The 26,720-nt window shown below is 45.2% G+C and overlaps 2 protein-coding genes across 2 annotated transcripts; one reads left to right on the plus strand and one right to left on the minus strand.

The window, feature by feature from the left end:
- Positions 1–8,883: 8,883 nt before the first annotated feature.
- LOC121878770 (cell wall integrity and stress response component 1-like) lies at positions 8,884–9,336 on the plus strand. Its single transcript, XM_042385183.1, has one exon. The coding sequence runs from the start codon at positions 8,884–8,886 to the stop codon at positions 9,334–9,336; it is 453 nt and encodes a 150-aa protein (XP_042241117.1).
- A 366-nt stretch (positions 9,337–9,702) lies between these two features.
- On the minus strand, positions 9,703–10,074 carry LOC121878771. Its single transcript, XM_042385184.1, has one exon. It carries the CDS (start codon positions 10,072–10,074, stop codon positions 9,703–9,705), a length of 372 nt encoding a protein of 123 aa, XP_042241118.1.
- Positions 10,075–26,720: the final 16,646 nt, after the last annotated feature.

Raw genomic sequence — 26,720 nt, forward strand, 5'->3', positions numbered from 1 at the left:
GTTTCCTTTCTCCATTCCATCCTGAGTGTGAACCAAACAATCTCATACCCCACAAATGGTGACTCCCGGAGATTCGCACTCACACAGGATGGAGGAGAAACTGATCACGCTCCCAGTCTTCATGCAACATGGAAGACTGGCGTATCCACACAGAAGCAGCTCTCATCGGCTCTACAGCTACTGTCTCTACACCGCAGGTTAGACACCCTAGAGCAGCTCTGCTACTCTAAGTAGACAGTCGCTCCTCTTCCGACCCCAGCACACCCGTCCTGCCTCAGACGCCGACCCCGGCCCAGCAGTAACCCCTGCCGCCCCTGACGCGGCCACTGTTCCTGAGTGCGGACCCACACCCCTCTTTTCTCCCTCAGGTACTCCCTGCTAATGTCCTGCACCCTGCTGCTGTCGTGGACCCAGCTGCTGTCACGAGCCCTCATCCGCTTCTGCTGACGCAGCCCCTGCTCCTGACCCAGGCCTACACACCCCAGCAGGCGCATCTGACGACTCGGTACCTGCCGTGAGGGAAGCACAAAATTCATCGCCTCCACACACCCTTATTCTCCCTCTCTACTCCCACAGATATTGTGTATCTAGACAGTTGTCCCCAGCGACCGGCTCATCCACGCCATCGCCGTTGTCTCACATGAGGCACGCACCGCCCGTTCTGCCTCACATGTGCTATGCAACCCTGCAGACAACAAGTCTCCTACACAGCCTGGAGGGAAGGGGGAGTATTGTAGTGGAATTCTCCCCTACAAACGCTGTTTGTCGCTGCCTAGCCGACCCCACCAATTCCCCAGTGTATGCCTCGTGGTCTAGGTCAACCAGCGCCGCCATACACCACGGAGCGGGGGTCAACTGCTAAGCCACGCCTACCCCCGCTATTTAAGACCTGACCTCGTGGTGATCTCTCTCTCTACCTACAGCCACAGCCAGCAACACCTCCTCCTCCGCCTACCTGGCGGGCCTCGCTCCTCCGCCTGCCTGGCGGTCCTCTCTCCCGCTGGCGAGCATGGCGACCCACAAGCTGTCCTTCTCTGAGCACCCTCACCAACCAGCTCTCTCTACATCACGCTTGTAACCATGCTGCCTTCCCAGCACCAAGCTGCATTGTACATCCAATACAACATGTATATAGAGAGCACATCGTGAGTTTCCTTTCTCCATTCCATCCTGAGTGTGAACCAAACAACATCATACCCCACAAGATTATCATAGAAAACGGGAAATTTGTATCACAGAAAATGGGAAATATCTACTTTCTGGGAAAGTCGGTTATCTACTTTCCCGAAAAGTAGATTATCTACTTTTCGAGAAAGTAGATTACCGACTTTTTGGGGAAGTAGATTATCGACTTTTTGGGATATATTACCTAATTTTCTGAAGTAGATTATCATAGAAAACGTGAAATTTGTATCACAAAAAATGGGAAATATCTACTTTCTTGGAAAGCTGGTTATCTACTTATCATAGAAAACGGGAAATTTTTATCATAGAAAATGGGAAATATCTACTTTCCGGGAAAGTTGGTTATCTACTTTCCCGAAAAGTAGATTATCTACTTTTCAGGAAAGTAGATTATCAACTTTTTGGGGAAGTAGATTATCGACTTTTTGGGAAATATTACCTAATTTTCTGAAGTAGATTATCATAGAAAACGGGAAATTTGTATCACAGAAAATGGGAAATATCTACTTTCCGGGAAAGTTGGTTATCTACTTTCCCGAAAAGTAGATTATCTACTTTTCAGGAAAGTAGATTATCGAATTTTTGGGGACGTAAATTATCGAATTTTTGGGAAATATTACTTAATTTTCTGAAGTAGATTATCATAGAAAACGGGAAATTTTTATCATAGAAAATGGGAAATATCTACTTTCCGGGAAAGTTGGTTATCTACTTTCCCGAAAAGTAGATTATCTACTTTTCAGGAAAGTAGATTATCGAAATTTTGGGGACGTAAATTATCGAATTTTGGGGAAATATTACCTAATTTTCTGAAGTAGATTATCATAGAAACGGGAAATTTGTATCACAAAAAATGGGAAATATCTACTTTCCGGGAAAGTTGGTTATCTATTTTCCCGAAAAGTAGATTATCTACTTTTCAGGAAAGTAGATTATCGAATTTTTGGGGACGTAAATTATCGAATTTTCCGGAAATATTACCTAATTTTCTGAAGTAGATTATCATAGAAAACGGGAAATTTTTATCATAGAAAATGGGAAATATCTACTTTCCGGGAAAGTTGGTTATCTACTTTCCCGAAAAGTAGATTATCTACACTAAGGAAAGTAGATTATCAACTTTTAAGGAAGTAGATTATCGACTTTAGGGAAATATTACCTAATTTTTCACAGAAGTAGATTATCATAGAAAACGGGAAATTTGTATCACAGAAAATGGGAAATATCTACTTTCTGGGAAAGTCGGTTATCTACTTTCCCGAAAAGTAGATTATCTACTTTTCGAGAAAGTAGATTACCGACTTTTTGGGGAAGTAGATTATCGACTTTTTGGGATATATTACCTAATTTTCTGAAGTAGATTATCATAGAAAACGGGAAATTTGTATCACAAAAAATGGGAAATATCTACTTTCTTGGAAAGTTGGTTATCTACTTATCATAGAAAACGGGAAATTTTTATCATAGAAAATGGGAAATATCTACTTTCCGGGAAAGTTGGTTATCTACTTTCCCGAAAAGTAGATTATCTACTTTTCAGGAAAGTAGATTATCAACTTTTTGGGGAAGTAGATTATCGACTTTTTGGGAAATATTACCTAATTTTCTGAAGTAGATTATCATAGAAAACGGGAAATTTGTATCACAGAAAATGGGAAATATCTACTTTCCGGGAAAGTTGGTTATCTACTTTCCCGAAAAGTAGATTATCTACTTTTCAGGAAAGTAGATATCTTTTGGGAAATGGAATTATCGACTTTTGGAAATATTACCTAATTTCAAGTAGATTATCATAGAAAACGGTATCACAGAAATGGAATATCTACTTTCTGGGAAAGTCGGTTATCTACTTTCCCAAAGTAGATTATCTTCGGGAAAGTAGATTATCCGACTTTTCGGGAAGTAGATTATCGACAGAGAGATATTACCTAATTTTCTGAAGTAGATTATCATAAAAGGAAATTTGTATCAGAAAATGGGAAATGTCTACTCTCGGAAAGTTGGTTACGATAATCTACTTTTTAAGTAGGTAATATTTTACCAAAAGTCGATACTACGAAAAGTCGATAACTCTACTTTCGAAAAGTAGATAATCACTATGGGAAAGTAACCAACTTTCCCGGTAGATATCCTCATTTTCTATGATAAAATTTTCGTTTTCTCGATAATACCAACTTTCAGAAGATATTTCCCATTTTGTGTCATTTCTATCTTCAAAATAGTAACCTTCAAAAAGTGACAATACCTCGAATAGATATTTTCAAAAGTCGATATCCTTTCGAAACAAAACAAACACCAAAACAAGGTAATAACCAAATAAAATTTCACTCAGAAAATTGGTAACCGCCCAAAATACATCTACTTCTCAAGTGAACTGCCAAAAAAAAATAATTTCCACCATTTTCACTGTAAAATGAATAACCGACTTTCCCAGAAAGTAGATATTTCCCATTTTCTGTGATACAAATTTCCAGTTTTCTATGATAATCTACTTCGGAAAATTAGGAAATATTTGCCCAAAAGTCGATAATCTACTTCCCCAAAATGTCGATAATCTACTTTCCCGAAAAGTAGATACTTACGATCTTTTGAGAATCCGAACTTACGATCTTTCTAATTGTCGTAAGTTAGAACTTAAGAGAAGAAATAACTTAAAAATAGATACTTACGATCTTCTGAGAATTAGAAAAATCGTAAGTTATTTTTTTCTCTTAAGTATCTATTAAGTTATTTTTTTTCTCTTAAGTTCGAACTTACGACAATTAGAAAGATCGTAAATTCGGATTCTCAAGAGATCGTAAGTATCTACTTTTCGGGAAAGTATAAAAATTGGCTCTTATCATTTTTGCCTTTGGAACCCTTTTTTTTTAGCTTTTTTATTAGGATTATTATAAACAAAGAGTATTTTTTTTTTCATTTATACGACACATTAAGTTACTATACAAATATTTATTGTAATGATTGACACCAGGTTACTGCTAGGTTAGGTTGCCTTTATGGTACTACAACCTGTGTACACAGGGTCCCATAAAGGCGACCCAACCTGGACCATGCAAGGTTACCAGTGTACCTTGGTCGACGTGTCTCGCCTATCTCTATAGTAGGGGGCTCGGCCAAGCCTCGGCACCCAGCCCTTGGCAGCCTCACAGCCCCTAGCAGTGACCGACAGCCTTTGGTGTCATCTCATAGCCCTTACTAGCTGTACACAACTAGCAACTTATGAGCACCCTTAGAAACATCACGTAGACCTTATGGGAGCATCAAACAGCCTCCTCAGAGACAAATAGCTCTTAAGAGCCTCACACATCTCCAGGTTGCCACAAACATCACATACCCCCTTGAAGTTACACGGCCTTGAAAATAATTTATAACATGTACAACATTTGAAAAAAAAATACAATTACAAAAGTTTATCCAGAAGAAAAATTCCTTGGTTACAAAGCAAGTTGTGAACACGTAAAATACAAAGTTCTCAAATTATAGCTACCGTATACTGTATGTACAGGTAGGTAGATACTGCCATCACAAGAGATTCTCAAAGATTCTTGCATTAAATTTACCTTCTAGATGGAGATGTGAAAATACCTCTGCATCCAAATGAGTATTGATTTTATATTCAGGTTACTATAATTAAATACAGTCTCTTATCTGTAGTTATAATTGAAAAAATAAACTATACGAGTATCTTTGAGAATCAAAACTCATAATCTTTTATAGATGATTTTCATAGTGGGCAATGAGGGAAGCAGATACAAGTAAGGATACATGATAATTCCTTTTTGTGTTTCTGCTAAGCTATTGTGGGAATAAAGTCTTTTAATATGAAATTAAGATTCATTTACCTTCGAAGGATCAACAAGTAAGTAATGTGCTGTCCTGTATATTTAAGAATGTTTATAATTACCACCGCCATGCCTGGAAGTAAGTTGTTAACATAGCATGACTGATTCTATGAAGTAATAGAAGTATAAAAACTTCAGTAATGATAAATAAGTGATGGGAGTAAAAAGACTTGAAACATGAGGTATAAAGTCTAAGATGACAATAACTTGTGGCTAAAGTGAATAAAGGTCTCTTAAGAAAGAGACAAATATTGATATAATCACAGCCCTTATGTTTGAAGGGCTCTGTAATACAGGAAAAAATAAGTCAATTTATCAAAATTCCATAGAAACTCAGGTGGAATGTTGTTGTACAATTCTTACGGTGTCTCTTTAAGATTTCCAGAAGCAAGTGCATCTCTTTCAATCATATGAAAAATAAACTACAGGACTACTCTTAAGCACAAGCCTCACACCTTACAATACAAAGGTTCCACAAACTGTAGATGGAGTTACTCGGCCAGGGGAATTTTATATCACAGGTTACTGGAGCATAAGGCTAACCAACCTGACACAGTATTGTATAATATACAAATGCAGACTTGGGAAGGTTGGTAAACAAAGTCAACAAGTCTTAAAAACAATACGCATTAGATATTTATGATTTAAAGGATAGCATCAAGAACTGCTGTAGTTCCTGCCAGAAAAACAATTACCCCGGGTATGTGTCCTAAAGTAGCGCAGTCTGCAACCTGTATTACAAAAAGCCACCTGGGTATAAGCATACAAAAATCACAAGACTATTCTAAATTTAGGTAATCCTGGATGTTGGTCACATAAGTACTTCTCCCAGACCCCCCCATCTATCCATTTGAACCTCCATCTATCCCTTACCAGACCTCCATCTATCCCCTTCCCAGAGAGCCATCTATCCCCTCTCAGACACCCATTAATCACCCTCCAGTTTTCCATATATCCCCTTCCACACCTTCATCTATCCCCCACCCAGACTCCCATCTATACCCCCCAGATCCCCATCTATCCCCTCCCAAACCTCCATCTATCACCTTCCCAGACCTCTATCTATCCCCAGACCTCCATATATCCCCTTCCCAAATCTCCATCTATCCCCTTTCAGCCCTCCATCTATCAACCCCAGACCCCCCCCCCACATCTCCCCTTTCCAGACGCCCATTCATCCCTTCCTAACCTCCATTTATCCCTTCCCAGACCTCCAACTATCCGCCTCCCAGACCCCATCTACCCCCTCCCAAATTCCCATCTATACCCTCCCAGACCCCCATTAAAAAACCTCTCAAAGCTCCATCAATCCCCCTCGCAGACCCTCATCTATCCCACTCCTAAACCTCCATCTATCCCCCTTCCAGACCCCCATCTATCCCCCTCTCAGATCTCCACCTATCCCCTTCCCAGACTCACTAAAGATAAGGGAAACCAAATACAGGACTCATAGTTGTAGAACTGTTGTACAAGAACAGGAGAATCGACCCAGAGGAATGCGAGTTCAGTATTGCTGGATAGGACTCATTTACGAACCTTTCTCAAGAAACTTGCAAGAGGGGTGTGGTTATCTTTGCTAAACAAGACCAGTCTGGTGGCCCTCCTTTTAACATATTCAACCAACTGACAGTCCCTAGCATATCTCGGAGACCAGACGGGGTGACAGTACTCCAGATGGGGAAGCACTTCACTCTTGAAGATCGTTACGAGGGACGGACCGTCTAGATATCTGAACGACCTTCTTAGAAGACCCAATAATTTATATGCCTGATTTACCTTCTTCTCGCAATGGCCCGAGAACTTCAGCTCATTGTCAACATACACACCTAAGTCCTTCTCACATTCAGTCTCAAATAGTGCAGTTTCTTCATCCCGTTGGGACATATGATAAGCCTCCTTACCGTTGGTAAGAGTGAAGTGCTTCCCCATCTGGAGTACTGTCACCCCGTCTGGTACCCGAGATATGCTAGGGACTGTCAGTTGGTTGAAAATGTTCAAAGTAGGGCCACCAGACTGGTGCCTGCACTTCGGCATCTCAACTACCCTGAGAGATTGGAGGGCCTAAACTTGCCTAGCTTATACTACAGACGGGCAAGGGGCGACCTAATTGAGGTGTATAAGCATCTCAAGGGGCACTACTCAGTCGAGTGTCCTTACTTGGAGCTGGCGGATACTCGCCCCACAAGGGGTTACAGCTCAAGATTGAAGAAGCCGCAGGTCCAGAAAACTGTGAGGGCAAACTTTTTCGGAGTGAGAGTTGTGAACTCTTGGAACAGTCTACCAGAAAGTGTTGTGACGGCACCGAGTGTGAACTCTTTTAAGGCCAGACTTGACCAACACTGGAGCAGGTTCAGGTACATTCAGGAGCCGGTGCATGCCAAGTACTTGCCAACAGTGAACAGAGACGCGACCGATCGCCTAAGCAGCTAACGAGTCGATATGTGGTGAAGTGGATAAAAGTAAAAAGAGAAACAGAGGCCCAAGTGTCGAACAACGTGACCCCATGACCTGCCTGGTGCTCGTGATGATGACAACTAAATTTACTTAGTGTTAATCATATAAGTAAATTTTCTTGCATTGCGAGGAGCAAATATGATCAACTGACGAGCCTTCTATATATTATGAAACGAACAAGCCAGTTCTGCCACGCACGCAACACCAAACTACGCAGTTGTGCTGCAAGAGATGCAAAACAACGCGTCGTGACTTGAATGATAACAATGTTGAATAAAGGGATTCATTATAATCCCAATAAGCCATCCGAGGGTGGATGGCTCACGGGCGTGTCCTTGTTGTTGTGTTCCTGTCCAGGGTCAACACAGTATCGGAGGGGAAAGTCAGAACTGTCAGAAACAAACTGTAAAAGATGGATAACAGCAGCAGCAACAACAGCTGTACCAGCAACAATACCTGCAGCAACAGCAACAGCACCAATACCAGCAGCAGCAACACAAGCAGCAACAACAACAGCTGTACCAGCAACAATACCAGCAGCAGCAGCAGCAAAACCAGCAGCATCAGAAACATCAGTAGCACCAACAGGAACACCACTAGCAACAGCACCACCAGTAGCAGCACCAACAGGAACACCACTAGCAACAGCACCACCAGTAGCACCACCAGCAACCATCAGCATCAGCACCACTACCAGTAGCACCACCATTATCAGTACCACTACCAGGAGCAGCAGCTGTAGCCCCACCAGCAGCAGCACCACGAGCAGCAGCATCACCACCACCAGTAGCACCTCCACCAGCACTACCACCTTTAGGACCACCACCAGCAGCACAACCACCATTACTACGACCACCAGTAGCACCACCACCAGCAGCAACAACAATAGTACCATCAGCAGCAGCAGCAACCACCAGTAGCTGCACCAGCATTATCACTACCAACAGCTCCTGCAGCAGCAGCAGCAGCACCACCAGCAACAGCACCACACCAGAAACACCAAGACCACCAGCAGCAGCACCACCACCAGCAACACCAAGACCACCAGCAGCAGCACCACCAGCAACAGCAGTAGCACTAGCAGCACCACCACCAGCAGCAGCAGCACCACACCAGAAACACCAAGACCACCAGCAGCAGCATCAGCAGTAGCAATAGCAGCACCAGCAGCAGCACCATCCGCAGCAGCAGCACCATCCGCAGCAGCACCAGCAGCAGAAGAACCAGCACCAGCATCACTAGTTGCAGCACCACAAGCAGTAGCACCATCACTAGCAGTAGCACCATCACTAGCAGCACTACCAGCAGCAGTACCAGCAGCAGGACCATCAGTAGCAGCAGCACCGACAGCAGCACTACCAGCAGCAGGACTAGTAGCAGCACCACCACCACCAGCAGCAGTATGTGCAGAACTACCAACAGCAACAGCACGAGCAGCAGCACCACCACCAGAGCACCAGTAGCAGCAGCACCATCACTACCAGAGCACCAGTTGCAGCAGCATCAGCACTCGCAGCAGCCGCACCGCCACCGCACCAACACGAATAGCAGCAGCCCCAACAGCAGCAGCACCAAAACCAGCAGTAGCACCAGCATCAGTAATACAATACCAGCACTAGCAGCACCAACAAGCAGCACCACCTCCAGCAACAGCACGAACAGCAACAGCAGCAGCACAAACAGCAGCACCAGCAGCAGAACCAACAGAACGAGCAGCAGCATCAGCTGCAGCGCCACCAGCACCGCACCAACACCAATAGCAGCAGCAACAGCCCCAACAGCAGCAGCACCAAAAGCAGCAGTAGCACCAGCATCAGTAATACAATACCATCACCAGCAGCACCAACAGAAGTAGCAGCAGCTGTAGCACCACCACCAACAGCCTGCAGCAGCAGTACCACGAGTAGTAGCATCATTAGCAGCAGCAGCAGCACCAGCAGCACCAGCAGCACCACCGGCAGCAGAACCACCACCACCAGCATTAGCAGCAGCATCACCAATAGCAGCAGTGGCACCGTAAGCTGCAGTAGCAGCACCAGCACCACCACCACGACCAGCAGCAGCAGCACTAACAGAAGCAGCAGCACCAACAGAAGCAGAAGTAGCAGCTGCACCAGCAGATCCACCAGCAGCAGCACCACCACCACCAGCAGAAACACCAAGACCACCAGCAGCAGCACCACGACCAGCAGCAGGACCGGCAGCAGCAGAAACCATTAGTTTAAACAGCAGCAGCAGCAGCACCATCACCATCCGCAGCAGGAGCACCAGAAGGACCAACATCTGTAGCAACAGCACTAGTAACAGCAGCACCAGCAACACCAGTTGCAGCACCACAAGCAGTAGCACCATCACTTGCAGTAGCACCAGTAGCAGCAGCAGGTGCCAGCATCAGCAACACCAGCAGCAGCACCACCATTAGCAGCAGCACCATCACTAACAGCAATACCGCCAGCAGCACTACCAGCAGAAGGACCATCAGCAGCACCACCACAACCACCAGCACCACGAGTATCAGCAGCAGCATGAGCAGGAGAACTACCAACAGCATCAGCAGAACCAGCAACAGCAGTAGCACGAACAGCAGCACCATCACTAGTAGCAACGCGAGCAGCAACACCAACACCACCACCAGAGCATCAATAGCAGGAACAGCAGCAGCACTCGCATCAGCATCAGCCGCACTGCCACCACCACCACCACCACCAGCAGTAGCACCACACCATCAACGGCACCACCAGCATCATCATCATCATCATCAGCACCACCACCAACACTAGCAGCACCTGCTCCAATAACCACCAGTAGCTGCACCACCAACAGTAGGGACACAAGCAGCATCAGCAGCATGAGCACTAGCAGCAATACCAGCAGCAGAAACCAGCAGCAGCAAGAGCACTAGCAGCAGCACCACCAGCAGCAGGAGCAGTAGCCGCAGCAGCAAAAGCCAGCAGCAGCATAAGAAACAGCAGCAGCAGCACCAGTACCACCACCAACAGCACTACCAGCAGCAGCACTGCCATTAGCAGCAGCAGCAGCAGCAAAAACAACAGTACCATCAGCAGCAGCAGTACTACCAGTAGCTGCACCACCACCACCAGCAGTAATAGCATTCCCACCTCCAGCACCATCAGCAGCAGCACCACAAGCATCAGCACCAGCAGGACAACACCAATGGCAGCAGCACCAGCAGCAGCACCACAAACAGCAGCAGCAGCACCGGCAGCAGCACCATCAGCAGCAGCAGTACCAGCACCACCACCAGCATCATCACGACTACCAGCAGCGGCACCAACAGAAGCAGAAGTAACAGCTGCACCAGCACCAGCAGCACCGGCAGCAGCACCACCACCAGCAGCAGCAGCAGCACGAGTACCACCACCACGACCAGCAGCAGCACCAACAGAAGCAGAAGTAACAGCTGCACCAGCACCAGCAGCATCGGCAGAAGCACCACCAGCAGCACCACCACCACCAGAAACACCAAGAGCACCAGCACTACTACCAGCAGCAGTAGCACCAGCAGTTGTAGCACCAGTAGCACAAGCAGAAGCAGCAGCACCACCCCCAGCAGCAGCACCACCACCACTACCAGCACCAACACCTGTAATAGCAGCACCAGCAATCACCAGTTGCAGCACCTGAAGCAGCAGTAGCTCCACCACCAGCAGCACCAGAAGTTCCAGCAACAGCACCTTCATTAACAGCACCACCAGCAGCACTACCAGAAGCAGAAGTACCAGCACCACCACTACGACCAGCAGCAGCAGCACCAGCAAAAACAGTACCAGCAGATGTAGCAGCAGCACCAAAAGCAGCAGCAGTACCGACAACCGACAGAAGCACTGACAGCAACATCAGCGGCACCAGCAACAGCACCGGCAGCAACAGCACCAATCCCTGGAGCAGTAGCACCACCACCACTACTAGCACCAGCAGAAGTAGCAACAGCACCACCAGCAGCACCACCAGCACCAGCATTACCAGCAACACCAGTAGCAACACCAGTAGCAGCACCACAAGCACCATCAGCACCACCACCATCCGCTGTAGCACCACAAACAACAGCACCAGTAGGACCAACACCACCAGCAGCACCAGCACTATCCGCAGCAACACCACAAGCAGTAGCACCAGCATCGGCAGGACCAACACCAATAGCAGGAGCATCACTACCGGCAGCACCACTAGCAACAGCACCACTAGCAGCAGCACCAGCAACACCAGTAGCAGCACCACAAGCAGCAGCAGCCTCACCATCAGCAGCAGCAGCACCAGTAGCAGCAGCACCAGCAGCACCACCAGTACAAGCAGCACCAGCACCACCAGCAGCATCACCAGCAACAGCACCAGCAGCAGCACCACCGCCACCAACCAGCACCAGTCCCACCAGCAGCAGCACAAGCAGCAATAGCACCAGCACCAGTAGAAGCAGCACCGGCAGCAACACCAGAAGCAGCACAAGCAGCACCAGAAGCAGCACCAACAGCACCTCCACCAGCAGTACCAGTGTAAGCAGCAGCACCACCACCACTAGCAACACCACTACAACCAGCAGCAGCAGTAGCACCAGCACTACCAGAAGCAGCAACAGCCAACACCACCAGCAGCAACAGCATCTCCATTAGCAGCAGCACCACCAAAAAGCACCAGCAGCAGTAGCTCCAGCAGCAGTAGTAATCAGTAGAAACAGCAGCAGCACCAACAGCGGCACCACCAGATCCAGCAGTAGCACCAACAGCACCAGTCGCACTACCAGCAGCAGCATCAGTAGCAGCGGCAGTAAACACTAGCAGCAGCAGCAAACACCACCAACACCAACAGCACCTCCATCAATACCAGCAGCCAGCACCAGAAGCAGCCAACACCTCCTGCAGCAGCAGCGGCAGTACGAGCACCAGCAGCAATATCACCAGCAGCAATATCACCAGCAGCAGAATCACCAGCAGCATCAGTAGTACCAGCAGCAGTACCACCACCACCTGCAGTAGCAACAGCAGTATCATCAGTAGCAGTAGTAGCAGCAGCACCAGTACCACCACCACCACCACGAGCAGCACCAACAGCAGCAGCAGCAATATCAGCAGCAGAAACAGCAGCAGCACCAGCAGCAGTACCACCACCTGCAGTATCATCAGTAGCAGTAGCACCAGCAGCACTACCAGCAGCAGTAGCAGTAGCACCAGCAGCACTACCAGCAGCAGTAGCAGTACAACCACCAGCAGCAACAGTAGCACTAGCAGTACAACCACCACCACCAGCAGCGGCACCACCACCACCACCAGCAGCGGCACCAGCAGCAGCACCAGCAGTAACAGCAGTAGTAGCACCAGCAGTACCAGCAGCAACACCACCAGCAGCAACACCAGCATTGGGACCTATAACCTGGAAATAAATATATGGTGTGATTATTGGGTTTATACTTCGTTGAACCAGTTCACTGTTTACCTACAATGTACATGTAGCCTACATTATTTGTATATCTGTAGTCAAAGTGCACTTGTATAATTGTACTTTCTATGTACTGTACATGCTGATCCAGTGCATACTCTTATGGCGGTTTTACTGAATTTCTCATTACCTATCCAGTGTAGGTCAGCGTGGATCTAACCTGACTTAATTTAATTGAGAATCACTGTGCAGTTGGTTACGTGAGTAACTTTACGACAGTCTATAAGTCTATAAAGACCTGTCCGTGTCCTTATAGAGGTTCATACTGTCTATATACGCTGAATTAATGTATACTTCCATGACGATTTTACTGATTAGTTATTAACTTGATTTTCGAAACCTCTTCAGAGTGAACAAGGCTTCACGTCTACGTCAAGAAGGTAACTGGAGAATAGGCGACTGATGGGGAAGGGGACACGTGCCCCCCCTGTGACAACACTCATCCTCCGGGTGCCCTCCTATACAGAAATTCAGGGCGTCTTCTGAGAACTTGATGTGGCGCATCACCAAAGCTGCGAACGTAAACAAACAAACCCAGTGGATTCATAAGCATTTGCGTCTTGCAGTTAGTGTACGGCGATCCACAGTCGCCCGTAAAAATTAAGTAAATTCTTTGAGTGAAAAGTCATATTTTGGTAAAGACACAGACTTTCCAACACTTGACACAATTCATGACCTAAATTTTGTGTGCCGTTTCGTTAGTCGTATAAATGAATTTTCTAAGTCAATATTAGGTTAAGTCCATTATTTTATAGCAAGATAAGACTTAATTCTTTACAAGACCTACGATTTCTTATATAAAAGGGTTATTTATGTCTAAGTACATTTTGGTAATTATAAATGACTTGGTACAAATTCTAAAAACAATAATATTCTGCATCTGCATTAAAGAGTACATAACCTACATCTGTACTCATATATACTGTATACAACTCATTTACTTTGAAACCCGGCATAATTTACGTCCATTTCTGTGTTACTCTATTGTTATTTACAGCATTGTTCTGTTTTGCTATTGTTTTTTTTATTATAATAACAATAAAATTATAATGAGGCTCCTTTTGTTGTTACTGTTGTTATAGCTCAGTGGAGGGATTGTATGTCACTGTAAAGTTGATTATCTGGACTTATATCTGTTTCATGCTAAACCTTTACAGGGCGCCGAGACCTCACGCAGCTCAGTCAGTTTCACCCACTGTTTATCTTTAGCTCCCAGTAAAGATGAGACATGACGCTGTGACAGTAATTATAAATAACGACGAGTGTGTGCGACCAATAGACACGTTGAGGGAGGAGTTAGTAAGAGTGTCATGTTCCCGGAGTATCATTGGCTTAGGTCTGTTTGGGAACACTGCGACGGTTTTGGCCCCGAGACGTCGCCTTAAGAGAAAACGAAAAAAAATGAAAGAAAACTGATGCCAAAAATAGGGCAGACTATCATGTTTTATTATCATTTTATTACGCATGATGTATTCAAGCTGCCTCGCCTGTACTAGATGTTAAGACTGTCACTAAGACGCCACGTCTATCTAGTTGACGGCCTTGGCGCCTAGAATGTAGACAACAAATTTATTTTGGGTTCACAACACGGTCACACAGTGTAAATATAAGATAAGTGGTGAATCTTTATTCACCAGCATTGCCAGATAAAGAAAGAAATAAAGACAAACAGAAATAAGGATGGAAAGGTAGAGAGAACAATGGAGGGCTAAAAGAGAGATGAATACTCACCAAGGCAACTCTTACACTCGAACAACCCAGCATCAATATCCATGAAGTGGCAGACTTTCTCAAACTTAATTTTCGAGTCTCACAATGATTACCGTAATGCCAATATGGAAAACAGTGATCCCGATCGTGGACAAGCTGCTTACTGACACAGATAGACCCACAATTTGGCAGAAATGAACGTGAAAACGGATATGACATACTGACTGGCTCTTGACGTCCTTGTTGTCCACTAAGTTCTAATGAAGGAATTAATACAGAAAATTTCTCAATTAAATTGTCAGGAGTAAGAGCTGTTGAACTCACCTGCCAGAAATTTTTGTGACACCACCAAGTATGCTCTCCTTTAAATCCATACTTGACCAACACTGGAACATGTTCAGGTGTATTCAAGTGCCCTAATTTACCCAGTCCTTGCCAACAACACATAACAGAAAACAGACCGACCGACCGACCGACCGGGTAGTAGATTTATAAGTGGCGAAAAGTAATTAAATAGAATCCTTCCCATTAGTAGCCTCCCACACCATAAGCAGCCTTGGACTAACCTTTCCTAAACTTAATCTTAACCCAAAGTCCCACTTAACTCCGTGTACATATGAGTATTCTGGACAGAGTTTCTCCTTCCCTTTAGGTCTTTATCACATGAAAATTAAGCACCCCAGCTCATTAAACGAGATGATATAACACCATATTATTACCTGGACGAAGTAGGTCAGGTACTTTCCCATCCTAACATGTACTTCCCATCCCGAGATGTACTTTCCCATCCTGGTATGCACTTTCCTATCCTAACATCTACTTTCCCATCCTAACATGTACTTCCCAACCTGACATGTACTTTCCCATCCTGATATGCACTCTCCTAACCTAACATCTACTTTCCCATCCCGAGATGTACTTTCCCATCCTGGTATGCACTTTCCTATCCTAACATCTACTTTCCCATCCTAACATGTACTTCCCAACCTGACATGTACTTTCCCATCCTGATATGCACTTTCCCATCCTAACATCTACTTTACCATACTGAGAACTACTCTCACCATAATATCTACTTTCCCAACCTCTACACTATCCCAATAAAATAATAGGTATTATTTTTAACAGTTTCCAATACGCTTCGATCTGGCACTCACATCTACGTCTCATCCCTTTAAGAATTATGCTACGAAATTCTTTACAACTACGAATTGACTGAAAGAGAACTTAGTTTTGTTCTCAGGTTTATTGGTTATATCCTACGTCACAACTACGGCTATATCTAAATTCAGAGCCCAAAACTACGGTTATTTATTTCTCACAACTACGGTCCTCTATCAAACAACTACAGTGGTCCCTCACACAACTACGGTCCTCTCACACACAACTACGGTCCTCTCACACACAACTACGGTTCTCTCTCACACAACTATACGGTCCTTTCTTAGACAACTACGGTCCTTTCTCACACTACTATACGGTTCTTTCTCATACAACTACGGTCCTCTCTCACACAACTACGGTCCTCTTTCACACAACTACGGTTCCATACATAACCAGGGGTACATCCTATTGGCAGGCCCCATCTCTACACAGCCTCTTACTGTCTATCAATATTTCCTCAGGCTCGTTCCTTCTCCAATCGCTGTGGTTCCTCCCCCATCATTTTGGTTCCTTAATTCACATCAGTCTGGTCCTCTCACCATCACTGCGGTCTCCTCCCTACCATAGGTCTCCTCCCGACCATAGGTCTCCTCCCGACCATAGGACTCCTCCCCACCATACTGTAGGTCTCCTCCCTACCATAGGTCTCTCCCCTAAGGGCCTGGTGACACAGGCACTTGGGAGACACAGGCCCTCACCCTCCATGACCCCTGGCAGTCCTCCACTCGCCACGACCAAAGATCACGAAGACCCAAAAGAAACCTGTTGATCAAGTGGTCGGAGGGTGTGTCGTCCCGCACTGACCTCCAGACGCCGGCCTCTCTCCCGCTGTCGCCAGAAATGCATTCCTGACATGCACGAAGAATGAGAGGCATGCGGGTCCTGATGCCCCGATGCACTTCTTATCTCGAACTGTTGTGAAGACAAAAAGTAGGTGAGATGATGTTGTTGTTGTCGCCATCCTAGGCGGCTGCCGACGCCAGCCAGCGATCGTCGAAGAGCGGGTAAACACCACCAGCGACCATCCAACATACGCTGACCAAATTGACTGACACATGGACACTGACTTACTGGTCAGGCTGACATAAAGTGTCATATGAACATTGGCTTACTGGTCAGACTGACGTACGGAAACGCTGCCTTATTGGTCAGACTGACACACGCACGCTGATATGTCCAGTTGGTCGTGGTGCTTATGTTGGTTTATAGCCTCGACTGTCTTGTGTCTTAATCTGCCTGTCTGATGCTCTCTTGTTTGTTTTTTCCGTCTCTACGTCTGGATATATATATATATATATATATATATATATATATATATATATATATATATATATATATATATATATATATATATATATATATATATATATATATATATATATATATATATATATACTAACTAGTCTCAAAGAAAAAACATAAGGAAATACTTCTTCCCAGGGAGAGAGGTAGACCTACGGGACGGTCTACCAGCTCAAGTTGTAGAATCAAGAACAGCACTTGCTTGTCTTCAAAATAGCCAGAGACAAAACTATCAGAACCATGGACGGATCCTACGTAAGCCATTGGCCCCCTTCCCTCGTCATGGCCACCTCTAGTGGGTGGCCATTAGGTGAAGAAGGCATATCAACTGGTTCCAAATAAACTGAGAAATGAATGGACAAGCACTGGGTAAACCAAGATGTCTTGTATACCATTACAGAGCTCTGAAGACCTGTTATAAAGCTACTACCCCAGATACTCTATGACGGACTAGTGATACACGAGTGACGAAAATGGTTTATGAAGCCAGTGTAAGGCACTCGGAGTAGAGACAGAACCTATGTGCCCAACACTCGCCCTAAGATAAAGAGAGAGAAGAGGGAGGGAGGGAGAGAGAGATAGCAGTTAAGACAATCATTCAACAAGGCTGAGGGGCTCACTGAAGAACTAGCTGCCTATCTGGCCAACACGCTAGGAGGCGCATTTGGCACAACTCTTAGCAGTGTTGGTGAACGTTGATACTGGATATGAAGTACCCAAATTATAGTACATTTACATGCTTATATAGGAAGGAAGGAAGGAAGGAGGGAGGAAGGAAGGAAGGAAGGAAGGAGGAGGGGAGGGAGAGGAGGGAGGAGGGAGGGAGGGAGGGAGGAGGGAGGAGGAAGGAGGGAGGGAGGAGGGAGGGAGGAGGGAGGTGGAGGTAAGGTTTTTGTACTAGAACTAAACATTTACGTAAATGGATGTCTAGAGGAGGTATGTGGTCCTTTCAAATTATAAATAACTTGTTGGATCACCTGAGGATTAGACACCTCAGCTCCCTCCACCTTCTCAACTCTAACGCTGACTTAACTGAACCTAACTTCCCCAGGTAGCGTTCGAGTGTTTAATTTTCAGGTGAAATAGGCTGGGGTGTCTTATCTTCAAGTGATCCCTGTTTTATGACGAGACATACGTTAACGTAAGTACACACACATAAGCTGGCATGATGTAAAAGTTAAAGTTGTGTAATAAAAGACATAATTAAGGCAGGTGAGTGTGTCAGGAGCTACAATACTTTATAAATGATGAAACTACTTCTCTGTGGCAGACGTGTACAAGGCTTAAGCTGGTTTAAAACAGGTACTATACATATAGAGTTTTACGGTACATCACAGTAGATTTAGTAGTGAAACGAAGTTATTGTGAATACTTAGTTGATAAGATGATGAATGAATTAAAAGATGATGAATGAATTAAAAGATGAAACGTCTTTGGAAAGGGTGGAGTAAAACTAGTGTAAATATATACTGTATTAAGAGGTATTGTTAAATTACTGTGTGTGTTTTATACCTACTAAACTTTCCTTTCTATTAAAAATTAAACACGTGTTCTTTATAAATCAGGAAAATGACATCCACTTGTTCTAAAACCCTTTTTAGGAAAAAAGTTGTTTTATTTGTCCAAAACTTGAAGATCCAGGCAGCCTACCACTGTGGTGAGGATTGTGTGTGTAGTAACTAGGGCGGGACATTCGCGCGTTATCAACAAGTGTGGGCAGCCGAGACGATGCCGTAGCCACACTACCAACACCGAATATCTCTTCACACTAGTTAACACGTCACCCAGTGGTTGTGTTGTTCGCGTGGGAAACGCTGACCATCAACGATTTATGTATCGAGCACCAGCACACTTTCTTATCCCAGACGTGTAAGTTGTGAGTGGAGATGCACGTAGTCCAGGGACGTTCAGAGCGCCTCAGTATGCACCTTGTAGGAGAGAATAATACCAATATAAGACTGTATGCCAGGAGCTGCTTGTATGAAGAGTGCCGCAGCTGTGTGTATGTCAGTTTCACGTTAAATGGTCATTCATACAGTTTGTATAGATTGAGTATTGTGTATTGTTTTATTTCATTGAGCTAGGGTTGCGGGGTGGGGAGGAGGTGGATTTGGGTCTGGGAGGAGGTGGGGATTGGGTGGGCTGGAGTTGGAGGTGGAGGGGAGTTGGAGAGGAGGTGGTGAGTTGGAGGTGGGGGCCGAGTTGGAGGTGGGGGGCGGAGGTGGGGGGCGGGGTTGGGTGAGCTTTGGGGGGGGCAAGGGGTGGGGGGGGGAGGTGGGGGGGGTTGCAGGGGGGGGGTTGCGAGTTGGAGGTGGGGGCGGGTTGGAGGTGGGGGGGCGGGAGGTGGGGGCGGGTTGGAGAGTTGGAGGTGGGGGGCTGAGTTGGAGGTGGGGGGGCGGGTTGAGTTGGAGGTGGGGGGCGAGTTGGAGGTGGGTTGCGAGTTGGAGGTGGGGGCGGACTTGGAGGTGGGGAATGGGGTCCTTCCGTCCAGCGAAAAAAAAATTAAAGCATTTCTAAAAGTATGTCTTAAATATAACGCGCACACACACTAAGCTCCTCGGCCTCACCATAGACAACAAACTAGATTGGAAAAAAATACGTCAGTGAAGTTGTCAAATCTCCAGTTTCCGTTTCCACCTCCTCCGCTGACTCAAGTCCCTCGGAGTTCCTGCACCCGAGCTCCTCAGTGTTTACTCAACATTCATACTTCCCAAGCTCACCTATGCCTCCCGTGCCTAGTGTTCCTCCCTAAATGCCACACAACGTAAACACCTAGAAAAAGTGCAAAAGAGGACATGCAAGATTATTCTCTCCCCTTCCTACTCCACATATCAAGAAACGCTCAACACACTGACCCTCTCGGCTCTCTCTGACCATCACCACGACCTCATCTGCAAATTTGGTGGGAAGCTTGTGCACCATCCTCGACACCGGCTCCTTCTACCACCTGAGATCCCTAGCCCGAGAATTGCTGTTCGACACCACAACCGCATCCAGCCCATACGAGCACTCACTGATCGCTATAAGAACAGCCCAGTCCCAACCATTGTAAAAATTATCAATAACTTGTAATCAACCAGTGTATTCACTCCCAGTCAATCTTACTTTTTGCTCTGTCACTATGTTGAAATGCCCTGTACTTTGAGCTTCTCCCCACCTAGTTATTATATATCATATTTGTATACCTTATGTTACTTGTATATTATTTGTAAATCAAGAGACCCATTCCCCAATTATGCACCTGTATATTTTCAGCCTTCCGGCTGCCATCCTATTTCAATAAACTGTTAATTATCATTATTATTATTATTATTATTATTATTATTATTATTATTATTATTATTATTATTATTATCATCACACACACACACACTTCCCTATCTCATCCAGAATAAATATAAAGATGAACTAACAAAGAGCGTCTGCCTTAGCCCATAGGACTTACAGACCATCTGATAGTAAGGCGTCACAGGCCATAAAGTTTGTAAAATGAGACATATAAAATACTTTCTTTACTGGCCGTTTGTCAGCCATTATTATATGTAATTTATGATTCAGTTATGTTAGAGTTTTATGAAGTAAAATCATCATACAAGATTACATTTATTGAGTATGCATGTAGGCAAATGCAGGTATACATTCAGCATGTACTGTATATAGACAATACGGGTATACAATACGGGATGTAGGTATACAGTTCAGTATGTATACAGGCAATGCGGGTATACAGTTCAGTATGTACATAGGCAATGCAGATATACAGTTCAGCACGTAGGTATACAGTTCAGCAAATAGGTATACAGTTCAGCAAATAGGTATACAGTTCAGCAAATAGGTATACAGTTCAGTATGTACATAGACAATGCAGGTATACATTCAGCATGTATGTAGGCAATGCAGGGAAATAGCTTAATGTATATAAGTAATGCAGTTATACAATTCAGCATGTACAGTATACAGGCAATGCAGGTACAAAATACATAGTGCAGGTGTATAAAATAAATACATACAGGGTATAGGTAAACAGTGAGAGTATCCCAACAATGAAGCAATTCCACCAATGACAGCCAACAAAGACATCACATGGTTTTACTGAGATCTTTAAAAACTCGTAAAAACTGAAGCTCATGGGTTTTGAAAACTCGTAAAAAATACATTAAACGGGATACGGAAATAAATGTTAGTGGAATATAGGGGAAAAATATCGCGTCATACGAATGGCCGACCACGTTAGTGAATACGGAGTTTGCTTAAACTTCATCGTTAATTTGCATCGCCCGTCGTGTTTACTCGGGCAGATAGATTCCTAGATGGGGTCATGCTTAAACGGTAGGCATGTATTCCTCCGTCCTACCCTCCATCTCTATCGTATGGACCGCACTGATTTTCTGTCATTTTCAGAGTTTTAATTTAGGGAGTTATCACATTTAACGGGAATTATTAAAATCGAGGGGGTTATGGAAGGGACTTATTACATTAAGGTTGTAATAACAGTTTCTTGGTCCTCTGCTGTGTCAACGAGATCACAGAAACGAGATCTTATGTTTTTCTCACACCTCGGTGCTTGACCTCATTCGCCACAGTATACAGGGTGACTCAAAACACTGTACACACACTGCTTTACAGATTTTCGTGGCGATTGTGTGAATGTTTGTATTACAACAGCCACATTGTCCTCACTTGTTGATGTGTTGTAATAAAAGTATTTACGCGTTCTCCATGAATATATGTAAGGCAGTGTGTGTACATTTCTTTTGGACATCCTGTAAAGTATGTGTGTAAATATATGCCACACACAACGGTGTCAGTGCGACACTAAACATAATAAACATGTACTACAAAGGACTGTATAAATATGTACCTAACAAGATGTGTACTGTACAACTGACCTCTACAGCAACTTCACAAAAAAGACGTTAAAACACACTTGCATTTTGCAATGCTGTAAAAAGTTTCCAACATGGATTCGTATAAATATGTACTCTGCCAGTTCGCACAGCCTCTTACGGAGTGCATGAGGCAAAGGCGTAAACCGTGGTGTTGCAGTCGGCCGTGTGAAGACGCTGTGTCTAGACTTGCCAGAATTCGGGCTCATCGCCGCCCATTCACCGCCTCAGCCCGAGTCTCTCATTCAACATTTTCTGGCCACAGTAGCAGCCAGTGTGTCCAGCATTCAACTGTTGGGGTTTGAAGCTGGTCACTTCTATGCAACCTCGCTAGGGAGAACATAATGTTATTCAGCAGCAAATTTCGAAATTTTGGGCCATAGTTTAGCTGTTATATTTTATGCAGTGCTTGCTTCCCCCGGGACCCGCTGCTTGGCTTAAAAGCTTTTTCTTGTTCTTTTTAAGGAAAACATCAACTACGGCGAGACCAACAGATAGAGTTTTTCCCCAAGTTTAGTGTTGTTGGGAATTTAAAGATTCAAATGGGCGGGATGATCTCCACGATGTCTCTTAGGAGAATGGAGCTGTATGTTTAATGTTGTGGTAGAGTGTAAGGGAAGAAAGCATTATGTACTTATACCTACAGTTTTAATGGCTGAAAATACACACTCACTCTCACTTTATCTCTCTCTCAAAATCTTCAGGGAACGGTTCATTCCCGTGCCAACATGTGATATTAATAAATTAAGTGAGCTCATTTCGTGTCGTCCAATTCCGTGTTTACATCCCATTCCTCTGCATATGGTTCATTGTCGCCGAGTAAGAGTCATCAAGCGTTTTGTCTGTTCGTTTCTCTTCACGAGTTAGTTACGGGAATTTGGTAATATAAAGTTTACTGAAAATTATACTTTACTGTTGAATACAAGTAAGATGGGTGTTTGCTTGTTTTTTCTAACAGACCCCAAAATAACCACACCCAACCAGACCCAACCCAGTCTAACCTAACCTAACCTAACCTAACCTAACCTTACCTTACCTTACCTTACCTTACCTTACCTTACCTTACCTAACCTAACTTAACCTAACCACACCCAACCCAGTCTAACCTAACCTAACCTAACCTAACACCCTGAGTTAAGGTTATAACATCTTCAGGTATTCCTTTATTTAACGAGTAACCAATTAGCACCAGAGGAAAAAATAGCTATTGTTTAGACACTCATTAGCAACTCAAGACGTGAATCACATTGTTTAGACATTGATTAAAGATTAATAAGGTTATTTAGATACAATGTAGAGGTTAGTAAGATCTGTCTGTCTGTCTCATGATAACTCGCTCTTGAGGACTAACTCTCGTCAACGCCAACTGCTAGTAACGAGAGATTCCACTCATTTCCTTATCGATCTCGCTATTCATTAATGATATAATGTTCCCCAGTGATTGACTGTCGCAATTCATTAACAGTACGGATTCCACCTCATTATTGGCTGGCCTAACTCATTAACAGTACATTACCTTTTCCTGATTGGTTGGGAGAGGCTTCACCCCCCTCTCCACCCCGGTTTGAGGCGCCCTTGTGATTGGTGTAATCAAAACGGGTTATTGTGTCAGGGATATGAGCTACGTGAGTGTTTAAAAGAATAAGGTGACTTAACTCATTAAATCACGATTATTATCTACCGATGACTCAAAAATGTTAAGGAGAAAATATGTCTAATATACAATGAACTGAGAAAGACAGTTCAGACCTGCCACACGTCATGGGATAAATGAAACGACTCTCACAACCAAGAAAATAAATAATTCACTCACAACCTAATACTATCTGGGGGGCCGGGAGTAGGTTGGGTTAATCTTCAGGTGATCCCAATTTCTAGACAGACTACTTAACCTAACCTAACCATCCTACTCAAAGGAAACGAGCTGTGTGAAAACTATCTTACCTCGTCTGTGAAGCAAATGAGAGAGAGTGTGTGTGTGTGTGTTCGAGCGGGACACTAAACCAGCGGGGATACTCAGTGGTTCGTAAACCGATTCTTCCTCAAACACATTTACCGTACGAATCATTCCGAAATCTGGACATAACGTAACTAAAATAACCTAACAAGTAAAATGAACTAGAAACTGTCATCAAAAAAAATCTAACCCAATTCCTTCATTCAAGTCGATATATCACAAGTGTAGACCATGTACTTAAGTTATGTTACGTTACCACGCTGTCCTTGGCAGAATTAGAGGATCCTTTGAAGGAATTTATATCTAGGTTCATATTTTGTCAATATCGTTGGTACTCCCTCCCACTGAGCCACCCCCGAAGGACTTATAAGCCTGTAAGTTAGTGAAAAGTTTCTGCTGCCCGTAAGACCGATAGAAGCGTTTATAGTTATGTGTGTGAGGCTTAAATCAGCGAAAGTTAATTGAAAAGTTTCTCTGCTGCCCGTAAGACCGATAGAAGCGTTTATAGTTATGTGTGTGAGAGGCCCAAATCAGCAGAGTTTGGAAACAACTTATTGATGGGTCGGATTAATGCAACAACATACCAATACCAGCAACACCTACCACCACCACTTACCAACAACAACAACACCACCACCTTACCAACAACACTTATATAACAACAACAACAACACTTACTTACCAACAACAACAACATATACCAACAACAACAACATAACCAACACCACCACCTGCCACACCGCCAACAACATACCCACCACCACCTGCACAGCAACAACAACAACACCACCACCAGCAACACCACCACCACCAATACACCAGCACCACCACCACCACCAACAACAATACATCAACACAACCTTCAAATAAAATAAACTGCGGCTCCTAATTTTCTTGAGACCCGACTCCCTAAATCCACCTTAATACTAACCTAATCTATCCTAACTTCCCCATGAAGCGTTAAGGTACAATACATTAATCTCCAGGTGAAATAAGCTGGGGGACTAATCTTCATGTGATCTAAGAAACTGGATTCATAGACACGTTACAGTGAAATCTTAAGGTACTAAACGAGATCACTTCTGCCTTGTAATTATACCTGTAATTGTTATCTTAACTTGTACCTGTACCTATCCTTGGCTCACATGGCTCACCTCTCCCAAACAGGAAGACGAGGCAATGAGAGTGGAGATAAAGTGAGACGAGGGAAGAAGATAGCCGGGAGATGGTGGAGACGGGAGATGGTGGGGGTGAGGAGAATGGGTGGAGGTGAGAGGAAGAATGGTGGAGGTGAGGAAGAATGGTGGGGAGATTGAGAATGGTGGGGGTGGGGAGGAGATGGTGGGGGTGAGAGGAGGAATGGGTGGGGGTGAGAGAATGGGTGGGGGTGGGGAAGAATGGTGGGGAGATTGGGGAGGAATGTTGGGGGTGAGGAGGATGGTGGGGTGGGGGAAGGAGATGGGTGGAGTGAAGGAGATGGTGGGGGTGAGAGGAGATGGTGGGGTGGGGGAGGGATGGTGGGGTGTGAGGAGGAGATGGGTGGGGGGTGGGGAGATGGGTTGGGTGGGGGATGGTGGGGTGTGAGGGGGGATGGTGGGTGGGGAGAGATGGTAGGGAATTGAGAGAATGGTGCAGGGGAGGTGAGAGAAAAATTGGGAATGTGAGAGTGGGAGAGGTGAGAGGGAAGGAGGGAGGGGTGGAAGGAGGAAGGTGGGTGAGGAGGGAGAGGGGTGGGTGAGAGGGAGAGGGTGGGTGAGGAGGGGTGAGAGGGGGAAAGGGAGAGGGAGTGAGTGAGAGGGGGAAAGGGAGAGGGTGGGTGAGAGGGAGGGGGTGGAGTGAGAGGGAGAGGGGTGGGGGAGAGGGGTGGGTGAGAGGGAGAGAATTGGAGTGGGAAGGGAGAGGGGGTGGGTGAGAGGAGAGGGAGAGAGATTGGGTGAGAGGGAGAGGAGTGGGTGAGAGGAGAGGGTGTGGATGAGAGGGGAGAGGGTGGGTGAGAGGGAGAGAGGTGGTTGAGGAGGAGGGTGAGTGAGAGGGAGAGGGTGGGTGAGAGGGAGAGGGTAGGTGAGAGGGAGAGGGTAGGTGAGAGGGATAGGGAAGGTGAGAAGGAGAGGGTAGGCGAGAGGGAGAGGGTAGGCGAGAGGGTAGCTGAGAGAGAGAGGTTAGGTGAGAGGGAAAGCGAGAGGGAAAGCGAGAGGGTAGGTGAGAGGGGGAGGAAGAGGGGCAGTAGGGCAGTGGGACGGCAGGCAGCCAACATGATGGAACACGTCTGTCTGACTCACGGAGGGAGAGTGGGAGAGTGGGAGGGAGAGTGGGAGGGAGAGTGGGAGAGGAGGTGTCTGGCGGCCCAGCCCAGACGGCTCCTTAATATTGTCTCGACACACCCTTCTCTCCCTCTCTTTTACTCTCTCTCTCTTTTACTCTCTCTTTTACTGTCTCTCTTCTCTCTCTCATTCTCCCATCCGTTTTCAACACATTACTCTCTCCACCATCCTTGAACATGCAGCCTCAAACAAACCAGCGAAAGGAATAAGAGAAAAAAGAAGTGGATCCTCCTTTCCTCTTTATCTTTTTATTTTTTATTCATTGAATCTTAAAAATAAAAAATATAATAATTTTCGTTGTTTTCGATGTTTTTTTATTGTTTTCGCTGTTTCCGTTCTTGTTTTAGCTGTAATCATTATCGTCCATTCCCTTTGTTATGATGGTGATTTTGTATAAAGATTATAGGATTAGTCTCTGTCTTGTGTGTGTGTGTGTGTGTGTGTGTGT

This window comes from Homarus americanus, unplaced genomic scaffold (assembly GCF_018991925.1).
Source record: "Homarus americanus isolate GMGI-L3 unplaced genomic scaffold, GMGI_Hamer_2.0 scaffold2558, whole genome shotgun sequence".
NCBI lineage: Eukaryota > Metazoa > Arthropoda > Malacostraca > Decapoda > Nephropidae > Homarus > Homarus americanus.